Source organism: Erithacus rubecula (genome assembly GCF_903797595.1).
Source record: "Erithacus rubecula genome assembly, chromosome: 3".
Taxonomy (NCBI): Eukaryota; Metazoa; Chordata; class Aves; order Passeriformes; family Muscicapidae; genus Erithacus; species Erithacus rubecula.
This window is the reverse complement of record NC_136689.1, coordinates 40,929,946-40,950,424: the sequence shown is the minus strand read 5'-3', so window position 1 is coordinate 40,950,424 and position 20,479 is coordinate 40,929,946. Positions and strand designations below refer to the sequence as shown.

Here is a 20,479-nt window from a genome sequence, read left to right as displayed (position 1 = left end):
AGGCAGATATGTTATTTCAAGTATGAAACAATCAGCATACTCCTTAAGTGCCAGCTCTAAGAAGTAGAGCCACCCTGGTTTTCTTGCCACGGAAGTTGGGACCTTAATTGTGAGATACCCTCTCTTTAACCTTGTCAACAAAAACGGAACAAAGAATTTGAATTTAAAAAGTAGCATTTAGCAGTAGCATGCTTAGAACACAGACAGAGGATACAAGATAATTTGACCTAAAAAAGCTAAGAGGCTTTGGGCATTTAAGCAGACTCTCAAATGTTTATCTTAGTGCAACAGTTTAGCCCTCAAAGCTACCAGGCAGGATTAATGTTTGCTGGAAATATTATTGTGCACGCACAATACCTAAGTAGAAAGACAGTAACTTTTAAATGCACATCCTCCAGGAAAGGCAGTCGCCTATAGAGTCAGTGGAACTTTTCAAAACCTGCTTATTGTGACTATAAAGATGCCTTTAAAAATATAAATAAAATAAATCAGTAGTTACAAAGGGAAGAGGTAACTCAAGCAGCAGGCAGAAAGCAGGGGCTGCTGAAATTTGGCTACACATTATGGAGGTGCTGGCCAGAACTCTCTAAAATGTTTCCCCAGAACTACAGGAGATCTCAAACAGCAGAAAGATTCAACCACTTTGTATTATAAATACTCTTTGCATGAAACAAATTCTAGACTCTTCTGCACATAAGAAAGCTAATTACTATTGGAATGTTTGATTTATAAATGAACAAAAATTTCAGATGCACAATACAACTTTATGTAAGACTCACACATGCAAATAATCCAATATATTCATGAATACATGCCTATTCTTCAGTGCAATATTTTCCTCTTTCTCCATAAAGTTAATGAAGTTTGAAAGACTGGACTTTTAAATGTCCCAGTCCAAAGCAACAGAAATGACTTTAAGAAAATAAACACAATCAGGCACTGTTATGTTGTGGTGTAACTGCCCAGCATACTTCAAAAACACAACAGGCCATGAGATCAATCCACATCATGTCATGATATCTTGTCTAATGACAACTATCAAACTGGCAGTATTCAAGACTTTCCATGTTTTGGCAGATTAAGCAAATTTCCATTAAAAAAGAACAGCAAAGTATCCTTAGCACCTAATATCTCGATTATTGTGGCAAGAAACAGATCAGGTAAATTAATTCAGGTATTGTAATGGGGTGGAAGAAAAGAAACTAGAGGAATCTTGCCAACTTGAATCTTCCCAGATTTGGTAATCGGTCTGGCTTTCACTGTGTTAGCAAAATGTTAATGTGGCCTCCAAGAAAGAGGACTATTTGCAACAATGCACATTATTTGACCATCTATACACAGAGGAAAAAAGGAGTCAGCTAAAGCCCTAAAGCATGTGATTTGATTATACTAATTGTCTTAAACCAAATTTGCAAGCATCATTAACAAGCTAAATCAGGCCATCTTATTTTCCACAAAGCTCATAAAATAAAGTTACAGAAACTCAGATTCATGTATTACAAAAGGACCTCCATAACAATTTAGTGAAATACCTCTTCTCATATGTAAAAGCTAAAGACTTTTTCCCACCAAGCCAAATTAAAATATATTAGAACATCTGCAAATAATCAACCTATATCCTTGGCACCAAGAGTAATGAGTTGTGGACCTTCTTGCTGAAGGACACTGTGGACTTTAAAGCCAAAAATGGTTCAAAAGGGAACTAACTTTGGAACACAGAATAACTGAAGATTACTAAATACAAAGATACTACATCTGTCTTAGAAAAATCAAGAGCTAAAAATGACTGGGAATTGTGAGAGCTTTAGGAGAAAGTACACCACCTAGTTGCCACACTTCCTTGCTCTTTTCTAGACATTTGTTTGTGGATGCTGGTAGAGATGGCATACTATCTTTGATAAAAGTTATTTTTGACCCTGATATGCTCATTTTCTAGTCTGGACCAACATTTACCTATTTTCACAGATAAAAAATCATGCCTCCTTTATTTAATGCCTGATTTCAGACACTGGGCCATATGATGTTTTTATCAGGAAATCAAAGAGTTCTCCCACTACACTTCCACGCACTGGAAATAAATACATAACTTTACAGAATGATACCTCTTACCCTTTTCTTGACAAGCAAAATAAATAGTCCCTAAATAATGTTCTCTGTACTGCGGTAGCAAAGGTTACTAACTGCTGGTTCAGGCTGTCACAATTTATGAGAATCACTTGTACATGTATTAAAAAGAACTGCTGATACTGGAACAAAAGGCTTATGAATATCCCTGTGGTAGACAGAGACTTCTCACACACCCTCTTAAATGTGTATTAGTTGGAAAAAGTATCAGAGTTTAAACTCTGCAGACTTTCTCATCATCATCTCCTGCATCCTTGTATGCCATAATAGTTCCTTTCTGATTCCCTATTCACACAGGCCCATTAAGAAATGCCCAAACCAAGTTCCTTTGATAATACATGTGCTACCAGTCTCCTCGTAAGGAAGCTAGCTGGTTGCAGGAAATGAAGAAAACAGTAAGTTAGAATTTCTTTCTGGTTGATACCTCACACCTGCTTCTAGCAAGGTGACTCAACACAGGATCCTGGTTTTGCTGCCTGAGCTGGCACAGGGGGAAAAAGGGACTCTCTATCTCCCTTTCCCTTCACACACAGTGTCTCTGCATCTTCCTCAGATACTGGACATCCTGTCACACCCTGTTAAGGGATCAATTTTCTGCAGTTCCTCATCATTTACCAGTTTTATTTCAATCAAACAGCATCCACCACTGAAAAGTGTTTCTCCACCACAGTTACAAAATCATTAGTGAAAATATTACTCTACTCACCTTATCTGGGAAACACATACACTAAATTTTGCTGGTGCTGCCTTGTCACACATACATATTCAATTGGAGTTAGAGTGCTTACATCTCTACTAGTGACAGAGGTTGGGCTTTTTGTTCTGACACATGTATGGTACATTTTCACAAAGCAAATCTCTCATACAGTTCAAAGTGTTCCAGAAAAAAAAAAAAAAAAAAAAAAGATTTTATTTTAATCATCCAAAGCAAACAGGAGAAAACTCCAAAAACCTCTCTGACAAAATATCACTCTGCAGGAAGTATTTATTTTAAAAATATGACCCTTCCTAGTCCACAAGGAGCTTCACTTATACCAACTAGCTCAACATGGGGATGTGGCCTGCATGACTTCAAGATGTCCCTTCAAAACTACACCAGTCATATTCTGTGAAATCACAAACTCTTAAAGAATGTGTTTAAATATAGTTTAGGTGTCAGTCTGGATACTGCTAAAGAGCAAAATTATTTAAGACACTATAGCAAAATTCTTTATATCATGGATACAGCAAGCCTTAGAAAACAGGTACTGACACAGAATACATACTAGCTAATTATCTATGAACAAGTGGGTAGTGTTCTGTTCTGATACAACAGAGATACCTACATCAGACATGACTATTTTTCAGCTGACATGGATGAGCATATGTAGAGTTTACAGAAGCTTTCTAACATAATGGAGTTAAAACAAATAAAACCACCTTTGCTGGACCAAGCTGTTTCATATCCATCTGTTCATTTGGAAAGTTCTCCTCAGCACAAATTTGCTATATTCAAATTTTAGAATTATCATGAATTTTGAGAAGCAGCAAAAAGAACAAGTAGACAAAACCAGGTTGCCAAATAATATGCATAAATTACAAGACTATAAATGAAATATGAATTGATACTTTGTTCTAGAAAATTATGAGTGGCAGAAAAATCCCAAGCCAAAATTCAAATGATGCCATATGTTGTCCAGCTTGTGGGAACTCAGTGACTCCTCAGGAATGGTAATTTGACTAAGAGTCAGTCACCTGCATTACCTGCCAGGCAGGTGTCCCCAGACAGACATCTCAAGAGACAGAGGCATTCAAAGACTGAAACCTCTTGCAATGCAGACTTTGCCTAGTTTTGGAGAAAGAAGAGCAACCATTCCATCTATCCTGAACTCCACGAAGATGAGAGGGTGAGGGAGAGGAAAGTTAATGCTTTAAGAAAAGTTTGTAGAAAAAAAATTATCTTAGTGGATATTACTGCTGCTACAGTGCAGTAGTTGGGAGAGCCACTGCACACATTGTCACTGCTTGTGTGACAGGAATCCAAGCCATGCAGGATAGGGTTCTGTGACAGTCAAAAGAGTGGTCTTTGCAGTAAGAGATCCCTGATGAGACTAAAGCTCAAGCCATAGTTGTAGCAGAAAGTAAAAGCAGAAAGGAAAGATGGTGCTGAGCATGGATTCAGTAAAGGACAGATCAAAGTGTCAGTAGCATCTCCTCTCTTACTTTGCAACACAGCCCTTGACTGTACTAAAGAATTTTGCTGTCTCTTGTGAACTAAATAAAAATGTTCTGTACTTATACACACTGGTGACACCATTTATACCTGGCTTGCCTGTACATACCTGTGATTATAAAATAACCTGTGACCTGTCCATTAAAATAATGTCTCTAACTTACAGGTTCAGGTCAACCACAGATTGAAAAACAGAGAAAATACTACACAATGAAGACAAGTACCAATTTTACCTTTTTAAAATCACCCTCTCAATATATTTTTCAACTATATCAGCTCTTTAGATGCTGGGAGAAAGTACAGAATCAGATATTTGGAAGTGCCAGAAGCAACAGACCGTGAAACCACCTTTACAAAATTCTCTGTGATGGAAGTGTGAAAAACATTTGCACAAGGACTACTCTAACACACCAAAAGCATGTGCTACAATTATGTATATATAACACAATTAAGTATGAATATACATTATTGAATTTAAACAAAATGTACACACATTAACTACTTTTTTTTATGCTATCCAGACAAACAATTAACATCTAATTTTGGAATACAAATTAATCAACACGGCAAGAACTTGACTATTTGCCACAAGTGTTACTGAAATGGCAGATATATATATATCAGAGTGCTATTTCTCATACTACATAAAGTGTGAGTATTCAAGGCAGCACCAGAAGGCATAGAATTTTTTTTCAAAATAAAAAATAAACAAAAGCCCAGTGGCTGGGTAGGCAACATAGCATACTGAAGACTTGTTCTTAGAATCATCATTATCAGGCTGTGCAGCATGTGCAAAGACTCAGTTGTGGTACAAGTGTCATAACTACCAACATGCAGACATGAATCCACTTTTAAATTTTTTCCTCTTCTTCAGGAATTCTGTGGGTTCCTGCTCTTTGGTCTCCAGTTACATCCCAAAAAAAGCTCTTCCTTGTACACAGGATGACAGAGATCTTGGCAGGAGGGGTGGTAGTGGTATAATCAGTAATAGTTAAATATCTAAAATTTGGCTGAAATCATGATCATCTCCAAAAAGTTGAGATGTATCCTACTTATTGTTTTCCTGCTTTCAAAGAGAAAGCTTTCCAGAGTCAAGTTTAATTATTTCAAATAAACTAGCATTTTCTCTTAAAGTCCACTGTTCTCACTGGGACCTTTTGAGGCGGCATAGGGAAAGGGACATTTAAAATGCAATAGGTGTGTAGGAGTCCACAGCTGCTTGCAATAAACACTGCACTTTTTTATCATCAAATTCTATTCAGTTCTATAAAAACAATCCCATTATTAAAGCATGGTAAGTGTAACCCCACAGGATTCTTTTCTCTTGAAGGAATTTTAACATGAGAAGAGATCTAATTTTTACTTCTCACTCTAGTCCTTCACCTTCTTAGTAACAGGTACAACACATTTAGAGGTCTGTAACTACAGACACATGTAAAAAGCTGTTGCCAGAGTTCTTGAGATCAAATCTCACAGTGCACTTTACCCTCGTTTGTATGGGAAGTGGAATAGCCTCTTGCCTTGCATCCAAACTAGTACACACATAATTGGGATCCCCTCTGGGTTCTGAAACTATGAAAGGCTCACACAGCTGCAGCACTCTTACAGTAGGAATAATTTTAACTTAGTTTTTATTCTATCCTCTTACTTCAGGTTTCCTTGTTGAGATCACATCTTGTCAGTGACCTGGGACATCAGGCAAAAAGAGACTACTGAACTGAATGATATTCATTCCATCACCAGGCTCTAGGGCAGGATTTGAAAACAGGTAAAATGGATTAGCTTTCCAGAGAGATTCAGCTGTTCTGGAAACATAACATGATGCACAACTGTACCCCTAGCAACAGCCACAGAGAACAAATACATTGCTGAAAAAGAAAGTTACACCTGCTGGAAAGATGGTGCATTATTTGTTTTTGTTCCCTTTAAGAGCATGCAAAACTATAATCTACCATCTCATTATACCTATTTTAAAAGTTCATATTTGTACTGCTAGCTCTCAAGGGTCCCACAGTTATATGTTTAACTTATTCCCAATCAGACAGACTTGCCATCTCACCTTCAGCTGAAACTTAGAAAATGGGGAGACACAAATCTCCTTCCCAAACTCGATTTTACTTTTATTTTCTTAAATCCATTTTTGTTTTGCTAACACTTTTCCATTGAAAGAAATTTTAATTAACATACTCTCAAGCAAGCCCCAGGATTAAAGGAATTCATGTTTAAAATACCCTGTCAAAACTATGTTTGAGCACAGTCTGTTCTATGACTGGGTGCAAGTCTTTCTACTGTTATGAAAATATAATGAATCCTACTTGCATTATATCCTGCTGCTACCAAACATATGCAAATGCTATATTGACATGTCTGAAAGTTCTGCTTATTCATCAGGAAAAAAACTGCATTTGTGAAGTTGAAGTAACAGGTTTGGCCTCTTAAAAAAGCCTACAGCAACTAACAATAAATAGCAATGGTTTTATTTTAACATTAGCTGTGAGTTATAGCTCATTACACAAAACTGTAGAGTTTATGAAAAAAAAAAAAGGGTAGCCATGTATTTATTTAGAAAAAAATGAGACTTTATTTTTCTTTTTCTTTTTCTTTAGAAACAATGCTACTTTTAAGGATTGTTTTTTTGGGGGGGCTGGGGGGAGGGTGGTGTCAAAACATAAACCAAGCAGTTTATTTGGCCACATTCTGTTTTAACCATATCTGAGCTCAAGTTTCATCAGCCTTTTCTACAGGCTGCTTCACAAGTCTTAGATTATTTGAATGAAATCTTTTCATGTCAACTACTTGCTGTCTGACTGCAGCCTTGTGTTCATTTAGCAGTGCCAGCAAGCATGGAACAAGTTTCAGCAGTGTTTTGAGGGCAGTCCTGAAAAGACAGGTCCCTCTAAATTATGGTAATTATAGCACCAGATAAGGCAGAAATCCACTGAGTTTGCTTCAGACTCACAAAAAACTGTCTTCAGTTCCCATTTTGCATGATAAATAAACAGGATGTTAAGAACTAATGACTTATGCTCTTCCAATGTTAGTTAGAAACAAAGATCCTGTTTTCCTCCTTCCCCCACAAAAAGAAAAGCATCATTTCTGAGGCTCACTGATAAGCCAAGCAGCTCTTGGCCCATCCCAGCTACAGTCATATTTTGAGACACATTATATGCTAGTACACAGAAAACCTCTGCAACAAAAACAGCTTGAAGAGGTGCAAGGAGAATGCACAAATGTCACACAGTACAGAAGACCCTTAAGTTAGCAATACTGTTTTGATCTGAGCTGAAGAAATCTATTCTCAGAGAGGCTACACACTCTAACAGGCCAGCACAGTGTATTCCTTCTGGAAAGGATGTGATTAGTGCTAGTGGGTACTATTCCCAGGGGAAATGGCAAGGTTCAGCAATTGCAGTCAGAAACCAGAAAGCTTTGCCATTATTAAAGCTGCTGCAGTGTGAATTGCAATGATAAGGCACTGAAATTATTTGAATCAGGAGGTTTTCACTGAGAGAACAGCAACTTTCACATACCAAAATACCCGCAGAAGGAGGGAGGAAGGGTTTAAACTTTCCGTATGACTGCACCTATGTGAACAGACACCGGTCTCTTTCTGTCATTGCCTCACTACCTTTTTCAAAAAGAAGCTTGTTTCTGTCATGTTTTGAAGAAACCTCTGGTTAGTGATGATGATGCAGAGATCAGCCACAGCATTCCTAATTTCCTGCATTTCCTTGAGAGGGAACTGAGACACAAGACCCATTTTCAGGAAACAATAGACATTGCTGGAGAAATCCTCGTGAATGTGGCATCTGCTGTTGCTTAAAGAAACTTGTTATTCTGCTGAGAATAATTAGGAAGGAACAGTACTGACTTATAAACACCTGGACTTCACTCTAAAGCAACTGAAACAATTGTTTATGGATATCCACAACACACCCCTGCCATTAAGCAACTGCATATGGATGGTACAGCTGCCAAGGGAGATACTGTACGAAAGAGCAAAAGGTCTTAACTGCATTGCTTTATCAGTCTCTGAGCAGAAATGCACCAGGGAGGATAAAGGAGGCATCTTTGCATGGCTGGTGCTCACTAAGCCTGACCCTTTTCATTAATGCCAGTTGAGGAAGGGTGACAGCTGTCAATCAGCTGACTGGGCCCTTTACTCATGAGCCTGTTATCTGTCTGGAGTCGCTTCCTGGTGGAATATTTACAGATGGACACCAGATACCTAACAGATGGATTTGCTTCTTCAGAGGAAGCACTGAAAGGCTTCACATATCAGAAGAAAAATGCATTCCTGCCCACTGATGGCCAGAAGACTAAGGAAGGAATCGAGAGCATAGGGATGACAGGATATTTATAGATTGGGTCCCCTTGGAAGTAAGGGATGGGGATGAAACTGGGACGGGATGCACAGAGCAAAAATCCTCTGTATCTGCATTTCTGCTCCAGCTTAAAGACAGTTTTTGTCCTCTATAATTTCTCTGAAAAAGCCAATTCTTGTACGAAAATGTATTTCTCTATTGTTGCCATCAGGGCTATGTTTATCTTGCTCAGAGACTGGCACAGGAAATGCCATTAAGAAAAAACATCTTTACTCAATTTATGTAATTCGGATGTTTTAATGTAAAAGTACCACAAAAACCCCCGAGCATTTTCATATCACCCAGCTTGTGTTTTCAGATCTAGTATGGATATTGTAAAAGTAATTAGTTGCACTGTGTGAAAAGATAGGCCATTCCCCACCATTTAACACTCTGTCCTTCCTTCAAAAATATCTACTAGTCATACATTATCTTGAAGTGGATATTATCTGTACTTTATGATCAGAAAATAATTGCATGAATAATTATTTTTCCACAATTTGGCTATCTTTTGCCTGGGTCTAATTTCAGTGCAGAAAATTGGTATTTAATTGATATTTGCCTCAACTGGAAGAGGTAATACTGGGGAGGTCTCCTAATACCTGAAAACATGACTGTAATCTAGTCCATAAAATGAAAATTATGCTGTTTCTTCTATAGTTGTCTTGTGTTTCTGGAAATTAGACCTTTCATAAGGATATATGCTGACTCAACTCCAACCATGATGGCTTTTTCTTTACTCATTAAGCTTTGATCCATCCAGAAGCTGAAGTATTTATTAGTGAAGCTTTTATTGTCACTGCCCTGAAAATGCTAGACAGTGACCTCACACACATTTTGCATCATTATTTCCATGTACAATGTATGCAGTGGTGGTTCTTGAACCACTGGAGAATTAACTGACTGTTCCCATGCTGCCTGCAAGCACATCTATACTTAGTATTCCCTAAAACAGGAACTAGACCAAAGAGCATGGCATGCTTCTGCACTTGTAGCAAGCACATGCAACAGAGCAGAGTACTGCAAAAATGCAAGGAGAATCTCAGGCACCTCACTCCCCTTGACCCAATGGCTCCTTTCCCAGGAAGGATCCTGACACTCACTACAAAAGGGCCCATCACCCTGGCAGCAGACAATACCCACTTCTAGCTGCCCATTATCCAGGTTTCTTTCCAAGGCAACAAAGAACCTGACAACACTTCAGGGAGTGTGAAAGGAGTCCTCCTGCACCTCTTCCAAGAAGCTTAATCCATAATCTCCTTAGTCCTCTACAATAAAGTTCACATTAATTTATTCTCTGCCCCAGTTCCCCCCCAAAATAATCTAACCAGCCTCCTCTATCATTATTTACATTGAAGGATACTAGAGAAATTTGAAGCAAAATCTACAGCTGCAGCACATTCTCCAAACTGGATTCAGAAAGATTAACGCATATTGTATTGAGTTACATTAAAAAACTTTGTTATGATACTAGGACTGTATCATAACGAAGTCTTTTTCAAAATAAATCACATTTTTCAATCCATTCAGCAGTCTATTCCTTTTCAACAGTCTTAATACAAAATATGTAAAGAAATGTTTCAAAGAAACATTTCAGGAGCTCCTAAAAACCTTCCCTAAAGTTTTTGAGAACTTCAAAACAAGATTGATATCCCAATATAAAATTACTTCCTTTTTTTAAATGGCATTTTTCAGCACATAGAAGGGTTTTTTTAACAAGCTCTAATGATGACTATTCATGTCTATTAGAGAGCTGAGACACTCTATTCCCTAAAATCCCTTTCTAATAGACACTCAAGTCTTCAAATTGATTTGAACACAGAATAGCAACAGTCCCACTGTACCATGTTAAAAAGCAATTAGCTTAGCATTAATGAAAATGTAAAGGTACTCCCACTGCCTAAAGTTAAGGATCCCAAGCACAATCAATACAATTGTTCAAAGCAGCTGTATTAGGAGATCTTCTCTCCATGCACTGTATACAGAGCCTAATAATCTCCTTCAGCATCTCAGAGATTTACAGTGTGGCACTGTTAATACCCTCTAATAGCTACATCCCAAGACAGCAGCACTCTAAAAGATTATATGGTAAAACACAATGGAATGCATGTCTGGATAGCATCAAGAAAGGAATGTGATGCATACTTGCACAAAAGTATACAAAACAATTTCTCCATAACATTTGATCCCATAGGATATTTACCTCAGATATTTATGCCTGTTGTTTTAAATACATGGTTTGGGGGATTCTGTTACTCTTATTTTTTGCTTGAAAGTAAGATATACAGCATAAATTACCATGCTGGCACTCAGTAACAAGAGGAAGAAATAGAAAATGTGCTTCTGAAATAAATGTTTTGGTCTCTTTTTGTAGCGCCAATGTACTACTTTTAGATGCAGATATTTTTCACTCTAAAGAACAAGGAAAAAAGCCCAAATACCTACATGTCTGTGGCATACATAGCACAGTATCAATCAGAGGAAATCTAAAAAGGTGATGACATATACTTGCATTTAAACTACTTATCAAGGCACTTGAAACTCAGCCAATACTCTTCCTAGACTCTTTAGGAAGTCTGAAAGTATAGGTGAGAACTAGGCCAGGCTTCTGGTTTTTGCTTAAATTCAGACTAACTTTTTGCCACTGAATTAATGAAGCAACTCTGAAAAACTGGGAATCAGGCATATATTACTGTAAGAAGGCACAGATGCTAGGATAGGAGATGAAGACCTAACTGCTGACATGCACACACACACTGAAAGAAACTCTCTATTTATTCCAGGTGGAACATTGTGACCAAAGGTGACTATTTCACTTGACCTTAGCTTTCCAGTGGGTGACCTGGTTTTGACTGTCTACAAAATGCAAACAGAGAAAGAACAGCTGAAATAGAAAGGCAGTCCTGTTCCTTTTAATATTATCTAAAAACCCCATGAGATTCCTGGCCAGGTCCTGGTAGCTTCATGTTGACCTACTAGAGAAAAGCAAAACAAAACTATCAGGCATCAGATACGACTGTAATTTGGATTTTGTTTGTTAGGGCTGATTAAGAAAGACAGGACTGACCTCAATTGTGATGTTCTAGTATCACACAAAACTGTGGGATTTTAACTACAAAAGGCAGTGTATGGTTTACAGACTCAGTTTGCTCAGAATCAAGAGATCATTTTGTCACAAGCAGCTACAGTAGATTCTTTAAAAAATAACCTTCCATTTTATACACATAAGAGATAGTATAGAGGAGCTCACACAAGTGCATGTTGAGCACACAAATAACATGTTTGTGTAAACCCATGCTCTACAGTGTGAAAATATCTAAAACTGCAAAAAATAGGGAAATCAGTCTCCTCAGCTCAATGCTCGAGTTTTCATTCTTAGTTTAATTGTTTTCTTACATATAAAATAGCTTAGAAATCTTATCTACCATTGTACAGTCAGACACTCCTAGAGAATGCAAAAAGATTGCAAAACCAGCCCTGAAGAATCTCTGTATCCTACTGAAGCTAATCCCATGCAACTCTTCATCTCTTGTGATCTCCACCACCAACCCTACAGAACCATTGGTTAAAATAGAAATTTTCAGTAAAATACTCTAGCTCCTTATTTTCCTAAATGTTTTGGAATGTTTGTTAAGTATACTGCAGAATATACCTTTTTACACAATAAAATCAGGATAGTGTATGGACATTAAAATAAGGCAACATTACAATTTCCTCACATGTATATACTTCTCAACACAATTATTTCAAACATGTTCAGACTGTTTACAATTTCTGACTAATACTACAGCTGAGACAAATCTTTACTTGTGATGGTATTTCAGAAATGAAAGAAATTCTGGTGTTGTAATAATAAATATCTCCAGGGGATGAAATGAGGTTTAATAGAGCCCAAAGTCCTTTAAAAGTGACAAATATAAAGAAAGTATGTGTGCACACACAAGTAGAACAGACATTATAAGGTGCTACATTACCAGTCACACCAGGAATTTAAAGCTGTCTGAAAGGACAAATTATTTTTCTGGTGTGGATTTGCATACATTGGTGGGTTGAAAGGACAGATAAATAGGTTAAAGCTCTCAGTTCCACTTCTTAAGCAACGATGGATTAAGAGAAAATGAAGCTGCATCTGAAATGCTCTTACCTGTTGTTTAAGAGCCTCTAAAGATTCAAATTCCAATTTGGCGAGTTTCATCTGGATTTCTCTTGGTTTATCAGGAATTACAAACGCCATGATAAACTTTATTGCTAGTAGCAAGTGCTGTGAAAAAAAAGGAAAAAGAAAAATGTTGTTTTATAGAGTCTGAAGCATGGAGAAAACAGCATACTATTTCTAAATTTTAGTAATAGTAGTATAAACAATGATTTCTTGTGACACATACAACACAGCTTACTATAACCACATTAGGTCTCAGCTACTTCATATTTTTTCTGTTTGCAGTCATTCCTAATTTGAATCTAAACAGAGATAGTCTGCCTTATTTTCAGAGTAATCCTATTTTAACTGTATACTATAACATTGTAACTGAATTTTGCATTTGTGATTCCAGATAAAATAATAGCTTTTAAAATGCATTATTGGTGCATAGGAATTGAATATATTATATACTGCACCCAGATATACAATTTCAGAGTGAATTTTTTACATTTATGGAAATATATATACAAATACATATCAGATTAAATTATAACAACATACATATGTGCACGCCCACATATATGTATGTTATAATACAAATGAAACAAGCTATTGCAATAGATATGAATAAACACAGAATTTATGCATTAGAGGAGTTACCAAAATGCAAAAACATTCCTGAGAGCATCAGAAGAGAACAAAACTAAGTAAAATATAATCCTTTAAGAAGTGGCACACTCATGAACAGAAACTTTTCAGGAAATACATTCCATGTATAAGATGTCAAATTAGTCATGATTTATTGCAAAACTTTATAATCTTATTTAAGAGAAAACAGTCACAAAGTTCTGTTGAACCTAGTCACTGAACAGTCTTTAAATTTCACTTAAATATGCACTATCTCACAAAAAGCAAGTGCCAAACTGCCAAGTCAGTAGTTTTGTTTCTTCATTTACGTCAAGTGCAATCTAAATAATGAATCTTCTTCTATCAAGGCCTGAGCTGACAGTATGCTGCATATCCATAAGCAGGAACTTGCTCCTAGCTGAGAAAGCCCTGACCAAGATAAGGCAACACTCAAATATATGTGCTTAATTTCAAGCACATTCTTACACTGCCATGATAATACTCATGAAGGTGCTTAAATTTAGATACCACATCCAAGCTACTTCCCAAATTGCCCTGATTTTTTTTAATATAAAATGAAGCAGAGCTGCATTCCTCTCTGAAATACCGTTTTGCTGAACTGTATGATCTTGATGGACTTGGGCACATGAATACAACCTAAAAGACCAAAAATCCCTCAGATTCTGGTATTACACAGGCAAGAAGCTAACAAAAACACTATAGACTTCACAGTAGCTGTGGTGAAACTCTAAACAAGCTAATATATAACAGTTAAAGTAAAAAGTCAGATTATGGTAACAGAAGAACAATGACAAAGAGCCATACATTAAAATATTTCTTAAAATGTATTGAAAAACTTAGTAGGTCTAGGAAACAAATATTAAAATGAATAATATTTCCTTAAAGAGGTGAAAGGAAGACTGAAAATTGACACAATCAAAACACAGACTAAAAGGTTAATGAAGCAATTGGCAATGATTGCTGTGTAATGCAATGGTTAATACCACTTTATTTAAATATAACATTCTCTCACCCACTTAGATTTTCTTTTCCCCCTCTAGTTAATATCATCTGCTACTAAGAAAATTTTCTTCAGAAAAGAAAATGATAGCAAATAATGTTGGTTTATGCTAGAAACACACAGCAATAAAACATGTATTATCAGAGCCAGCTTTGGAGGAATCTCTTAAATTAAAAAAGGTAAAATGTTGAAGACAATAATTGAACAAGACAAACAATATTCCTATGCAGACTAGAGTCATAAGCAATCACAGGCTGAAGAGGAGTAACTAATCCACAGATAGAATTTTAGTATGTAAGTATAAAAACAAAGAGATCAGATTGGGAATTCCTCAAAACTAAATAACAGAATTGGGCTAAAAATCTTATACTTAAGACAGAATTAACAAAAACTGAGGCATTTGGAGAAGGGTATTTATCTGGAAAATTACAATGGACAGTTAAAAGCAGACTCAGCATCACAGAGTGTCACTTCTCAATGCCCAAAGTTCTTTGCAATAATGTTCATCTCACATTGCTCAACAAAAAAAAATTGTATTTTTTAAATCGTATTAAGGAGTGAAAACCAGAGTTTGCTACTATAATTATTCTGTCTCTTGAGGAGGTTTGAAACCATAAACCAAGCGAGTAACTTTACACAGAGACTTCAAAGTAGTTCCAAATTCAAACAGCCTTTAAGAAAATACAACTAATAATTTCTAGGAAATGTAAATAATACTATGGAGGATAGAGACTAAGTTTTTCCCATTTTTGATACAGGTGAGAAAGGAATAGAAGAGACATCTAGGGAAACTACAATAAAACCCAACAAAAATACAGCAGTTAATCCTGGAAAACACTGTATCTTTTTAAACAAATTTAGAAGGGCAGTGTGTTTTAATTGCTTTACTATGTGATGAGTTTCATTGCAACATTAACTAACCTGGCTGCTTGTCAGAAATTAGTTTTCATCCTAGCACAACTCAGCCAACAAACACAAGGTTACAGTCTTAAACACAAAGGCAAAACCTCTGACTCAGTCTTCAAGCCAGAGAGGGATCAAAAGTTGGAGTACAGATGTGGGCCTGCCTCACTGTCATGTCTTTCCTAGGTATTCACTTAGAGCTTTTGCAGGGAAAAAAAAAAATAGAATTACAGGATTAGATAGAGCTTTGGTTTACTCCCCTGCATGGATTTTAATGTCCTTTTTCCTCCACGAAAACAAAGCTTTACCAGTCATAAAGTGTCCAGACTGTGGGGGATGTCCCTGTGTGCAAGACCTGTGACTTCAGAAAACACATTGGACTTAACAGACTGCAAATTGAGTACAAGCCCACCTCATAACTCCCATGAACCTGAAAAAAGACATCAGATAAACAACCTCCCTTGGATAACTTTTCCAGTTGTTCTTATTTGCAAATTTGGAACAGTATTAATAAAACTGTCCAGGCAGAAATTATGAACCTGGGTCATGTGATCCATAAAACCTCTTGAAAATAAATGGATCTATTTTATTAACAGTTTACATTCATTTTGAAATTGCAACTTGATAAAGGAAATGTAAGTAGTTATCCGAGAGAAACTGAAGGAAAAAGTAGGGAGTTGAGTAGTTAAGTTCATTATATCAGTCACATTGTCATACTGATTTTTTAAATGAAAAAAATTTCAAAAAAGAAATGGAGTATTGTATAAATCTCTTAGGAGTATAGTACAGTAAAATACTCTTAGGAGTATAGTATAAATCACCAGAAAACAACAAGATTTGCTTTCATTACATTAACACTAGTATGAATATGTTATAAAATTGAAATACTAAAGTTTATCCAAATTTGGTACACTAGTGTAAATGTATTTGTTCAATATTAAAAATTTCTTAATAGAGCTGGGTTTTAGGTTTTATTTTGGTTGGGTTTTTTTTGTTTTTTTGGTTTTTTTTGTTTTTTTTTTTTGTTGTTGTTGTTGTTGTTGTTGTTGAAATCAGGTCACAGACCCAACCATTATTTCAAGCTGCAACCATTAAAAGGCAGTGTTGTTTCCAAGAACATGCCCTTCATGATTACAAGAGGACTATTCCACTGCGAGCAAAACCTGGGGTAACATTCCCACAAGCTGGAAGCTCTCCAGTGCCAACAGCAGTCTCCTCTTATTTTGCAATGTGCCAAGTGAGCACACAAGCAGCACTGAATCTCTTCCCCCTGATAAATGCAGTGCCATCAAACCCTTGTGGTCCTGTGCCAGGTGCTTGGAGAGCCAGAAGAACTATTCTGTTCTGCAAAGCCACCGACAAGAGCAGAAGCAGCAACTGTGACTGGAGCAGTGAGACCCCAACCCCACCTCTTCTAAAACAGAAACTGCAAAGTAGGGTTAAATTCCTGAAATTATGAACAGCTAATTTGATTTCTATAGTGGTTTTACCACAGCAATTCCTGACAAAATCTACTCAACTGAAGAAAAAAAAGAAAGGAAAAACAGAACACAGCAGTAGCAGTGTTGGTGGTTAGCTGATAAAGTGCATGTCAAACATCAGCTTGGGGAGACATTATCAAAATTTTGCATCAAAAGCCTATTTTGTAATGTACTATTCATAGAAACTTTCAATTAAAACCAGAAATCTAGGCCTAGTCCATCCTAGAACCAGTCCATACTCTGAAGCAGGATGGTCTCTGGTTATTAACTCTGTAAAAGCCAACACCTGAGAATGGCACCTAACTTGGAACCTCTGTCCTCTGCTGACCTTTGTCAAAGGAAAGCATCACTGGAGAATCATGTTGCTATCAGAGCAGAAGGCAGGGAGATCATTAGCTTCCTTGCTAGGACTCCAAATCACAGTATTCTGACATTAAAATAAGCTAAGTTCAAATACTAAGAAACACAAAAAACCCCAAAAAAAACCCATAAAAAACAAAAAAAACTCAAAAAAACCCAAACCAAAACAAAAAAACCCTAAAAAACAAAAAAGCAAAAAAGCCCCACCAAAACATAACAAAAACAAAACAAAAAACCCACCAAACCAAATGCTGTCTTTTAGTGGCAACAATTTTCAGTCTTCTGGGTCTTGCATCTTTCTCAGCGGAGAAAAAAAGGCAGGAGGAAAGTGAAAAATAATTCTGTCAAGGGAGCAATACAGGCAAAGAAAAATTTTCATAAAGCTCAGGAAGTTCAATTAAATTAAACTGTCTTTAATAGACATCAATAGATTTATGAGCAAACATTTCTGCAATATACATAAGAAGAAAGTATGACCAAACCTTCTTTCCCTCCTGTAGACTGAACTGGCTTCAATAGTGCCTTCCTAATGGGACAGAATTATCACAGCTGAGGGACTTTAAAAGGGGCCTTTCTTCTACTACCCCAATAAATGCTGCTTTTAAAAATCACATACCCCATATATTTTTAGGGAACTTTTCTTTCAAAACTTCAAATCCTGGGGGATGGGAAAAGTTACTATATAATGGATCTATGTCAGGGCTTCTTCACCTCTCCCATTAACCTTCTCTTCCAGAAACATCCACAATCCTAACACCTGCCACAATCTGTAAGATCCATCTACCCTATTTATTTATTCCCAAAGCAGCATATTCCATTTCTCCTTCATTTCAGCCTCCTCCCTGCTGAAACTCCAGGAAACCAAACACTAGGACTGAAGTGCAGCCTTCCTGCCTCAGATCCAATGCCTCTTGCCACTCCAGCACAGTGAAATGTGTCTTAGTTCTCAACTGGAGTATGCTCAGTACAGGTGAAAAGCTCATGTTCTTACACCTGATGTGCTTCTTGAAGACACAACAAAGCACATAAACCAGAGATATTTCATAAGCATGTATTTTTACCAAGTTGGGACAGTTTTCTAATAGAAGATTTCTTTAGATCAGAGAGAAACTTCTGTCAGCCTGCACACTGCTACCTCAGAGCACAGATGCAATGCCTGAACACAGCAATCATCTAATTTTATATATTTATAAATAGCTCATATTTATTTCTTTACCTATAGATCTTCAACTTTCATAAAAGGTGGAAGGCATTTATTTTAAGTACAAAACCTCGAAACTCCAAACTTCACAGAGCCTGTCCAGCAGGGAGTTTCAGCCTGTCCCATTACAACGTGGCTGAGGTAGATGCAAGTGAGCAGAAGTTTATTACAAAACGTGTTGGGGAGCGTGAGCAGACAGCATTACCCAGTCCATTTATCATCTGTAACAGAACAACCACTTCCTTCTCTCAGATCCTGAGCACACACACACAAAGGCTGCCCAAGGAAGCCTGGCAGCTCCATTTCTGCCAGAATGTTCCACAGACTGTCAGAAGGGCAGGAGCACATCACCCATCTTCTGCTGACTGCACCAGAACATCTGAAACCTAGACCCACTCAGCAAAGTACTTAAACTTATGCTTGGTTTTAAGCATATTTATGAATATATTTAGATTCAGGAAAACATTTAAGCCTGAAAATGCCCAAGTCATTTGCTGAATCTGGATCTTAAAATTGAATGCCTGAATCACAATGCTTTTTTTTCCTTAGAATGTAACATGTACTAAATTCACAAGTTTGAATGGAAGAATGCCAGCTTGCATGGCACCTCCTTGCTTTACACCTCAGAAACTGTTTCAGGTAGTGCAGAAATTCTGGTCTGTATTTTTACTACCAAACCACTGTAAAATGTCACAAGTATAAATCTATACTGAAAAAGATACCAGGCTTTAATATGCAGTTTTGAGGTATATTTCAACTGTAAGTATTAATCTGCATCATGAGAATCAGGTTCATTTTAACAGATCTGGCATCTGGAAGCACTGAAACTCATCCCTTTCCAGATAAGTCTTTGTCTTATGCCTCTAGACTACTGAGTTGGTTTCTCTTGGAAGAAGCAAATTTATTCTGAATACTACAACTGCTTCATATACTATCAAAATGAAAACAAACAAGCAAACAAACAAAAAAGGCATTTCCAGGCCAGCACTCCTGAGCAAGAGACTAACATGTAAGACAACAAGAAAGGGGTTTTTTAAGCAAACAGAAAAAAGAAAAAGTTAAGATAATCTCTAAAGAAACAGATTCTTTGCTCATATTTCCAGGAAGCAACTGCAGAAGCAATGAGCTAAGCAAAGCAAAAAATAAAATACTGAAAACATCATCTCCTAGTGAGGAAGCTGGTCTCTTCTGCCCTTACATATTTTTGTACTCTCCTTCTGTTTTCAAAAAGATCTCTACAAGACTGATTGGAATGCAAGCATAGGAAGCCAGTCCTATTTCTGAAACTTAGTTCTGCTTTTGAAAAGCCTTAGAAAGTATTTAAACCAGATACAAATTTAAACATAAGTCAATCAAATAAACAAATATTTATTAAATCAGGGGAAGTCAATTAAATAAATATTCCATCCAAAGATATTCTAATAAACTCCAAAGTACAAGTATTCTGGTCAGTTATATAATTGTGACCATTTTTCTGTCTTATGGCACCATTATGCTTTCTAGTAATTTAATATTCTTTTAAAACAAATTTTCAAATTATTTATAACTTATTTTTACTAGTGTTTAATCCACAGTTGTTACTTATCATATTCAGACAGCAATGAACTGAAGCATTAGCTAGTTTTATTAGACTTTTTGAAAATATTGAGAAGCCCAACTGTTCTCTGTAATTTTCTCCAATAATAACAATTAAGATACGAGGCAGCCCAAAATCTATAGAAATTTTGACACCAATTTACTTGGCACTGAAAAAAAGTCACTAATTTATTACTTCCCACCATTTGCATATCTATTCAAGGCTTTTTATAGATTTTTTTACATGGGAGTTTAAGCCTACCGTTAGATCACTTCAAGACTGAGGTATGAAAAAAAGAGGGCCAAGTGCTAGTAGAGAGGTGTTTTACTTACACACCCAAGCAGCATTTCCCCCTCTCCAGGGAAATTGCCATTTTTGTATCTATCATTACAAATTAAGGATTCAGCATGTTCTAGAAATACCTGTTGAAAGAAAAAAATTCTGCATAAAAGATCTTCTGGTATCAGTCTTC

The 20,479-nt window shown here is 36.6% G+C and overlaps 1 protein-coding gene across 1 annotated transcript in view; it reads right to left on the bottom strand.

The window, feature by feature from the left end:
- ANO10 (anoctamin 10) overlaps nucleotides 1-20,479 on the bottom strand; it is a 120,864-nt gene that overhangs the window by 28,183 nt on the left and 72,202 nt on the right. The window contains 1 exon segment of the mRNA XM_079301226.1: nucleotides 12,845-12,961. Coding sequence (XP_079157352.1) covers nucleotides 12,845-12,961 — 117 coding nt within the window.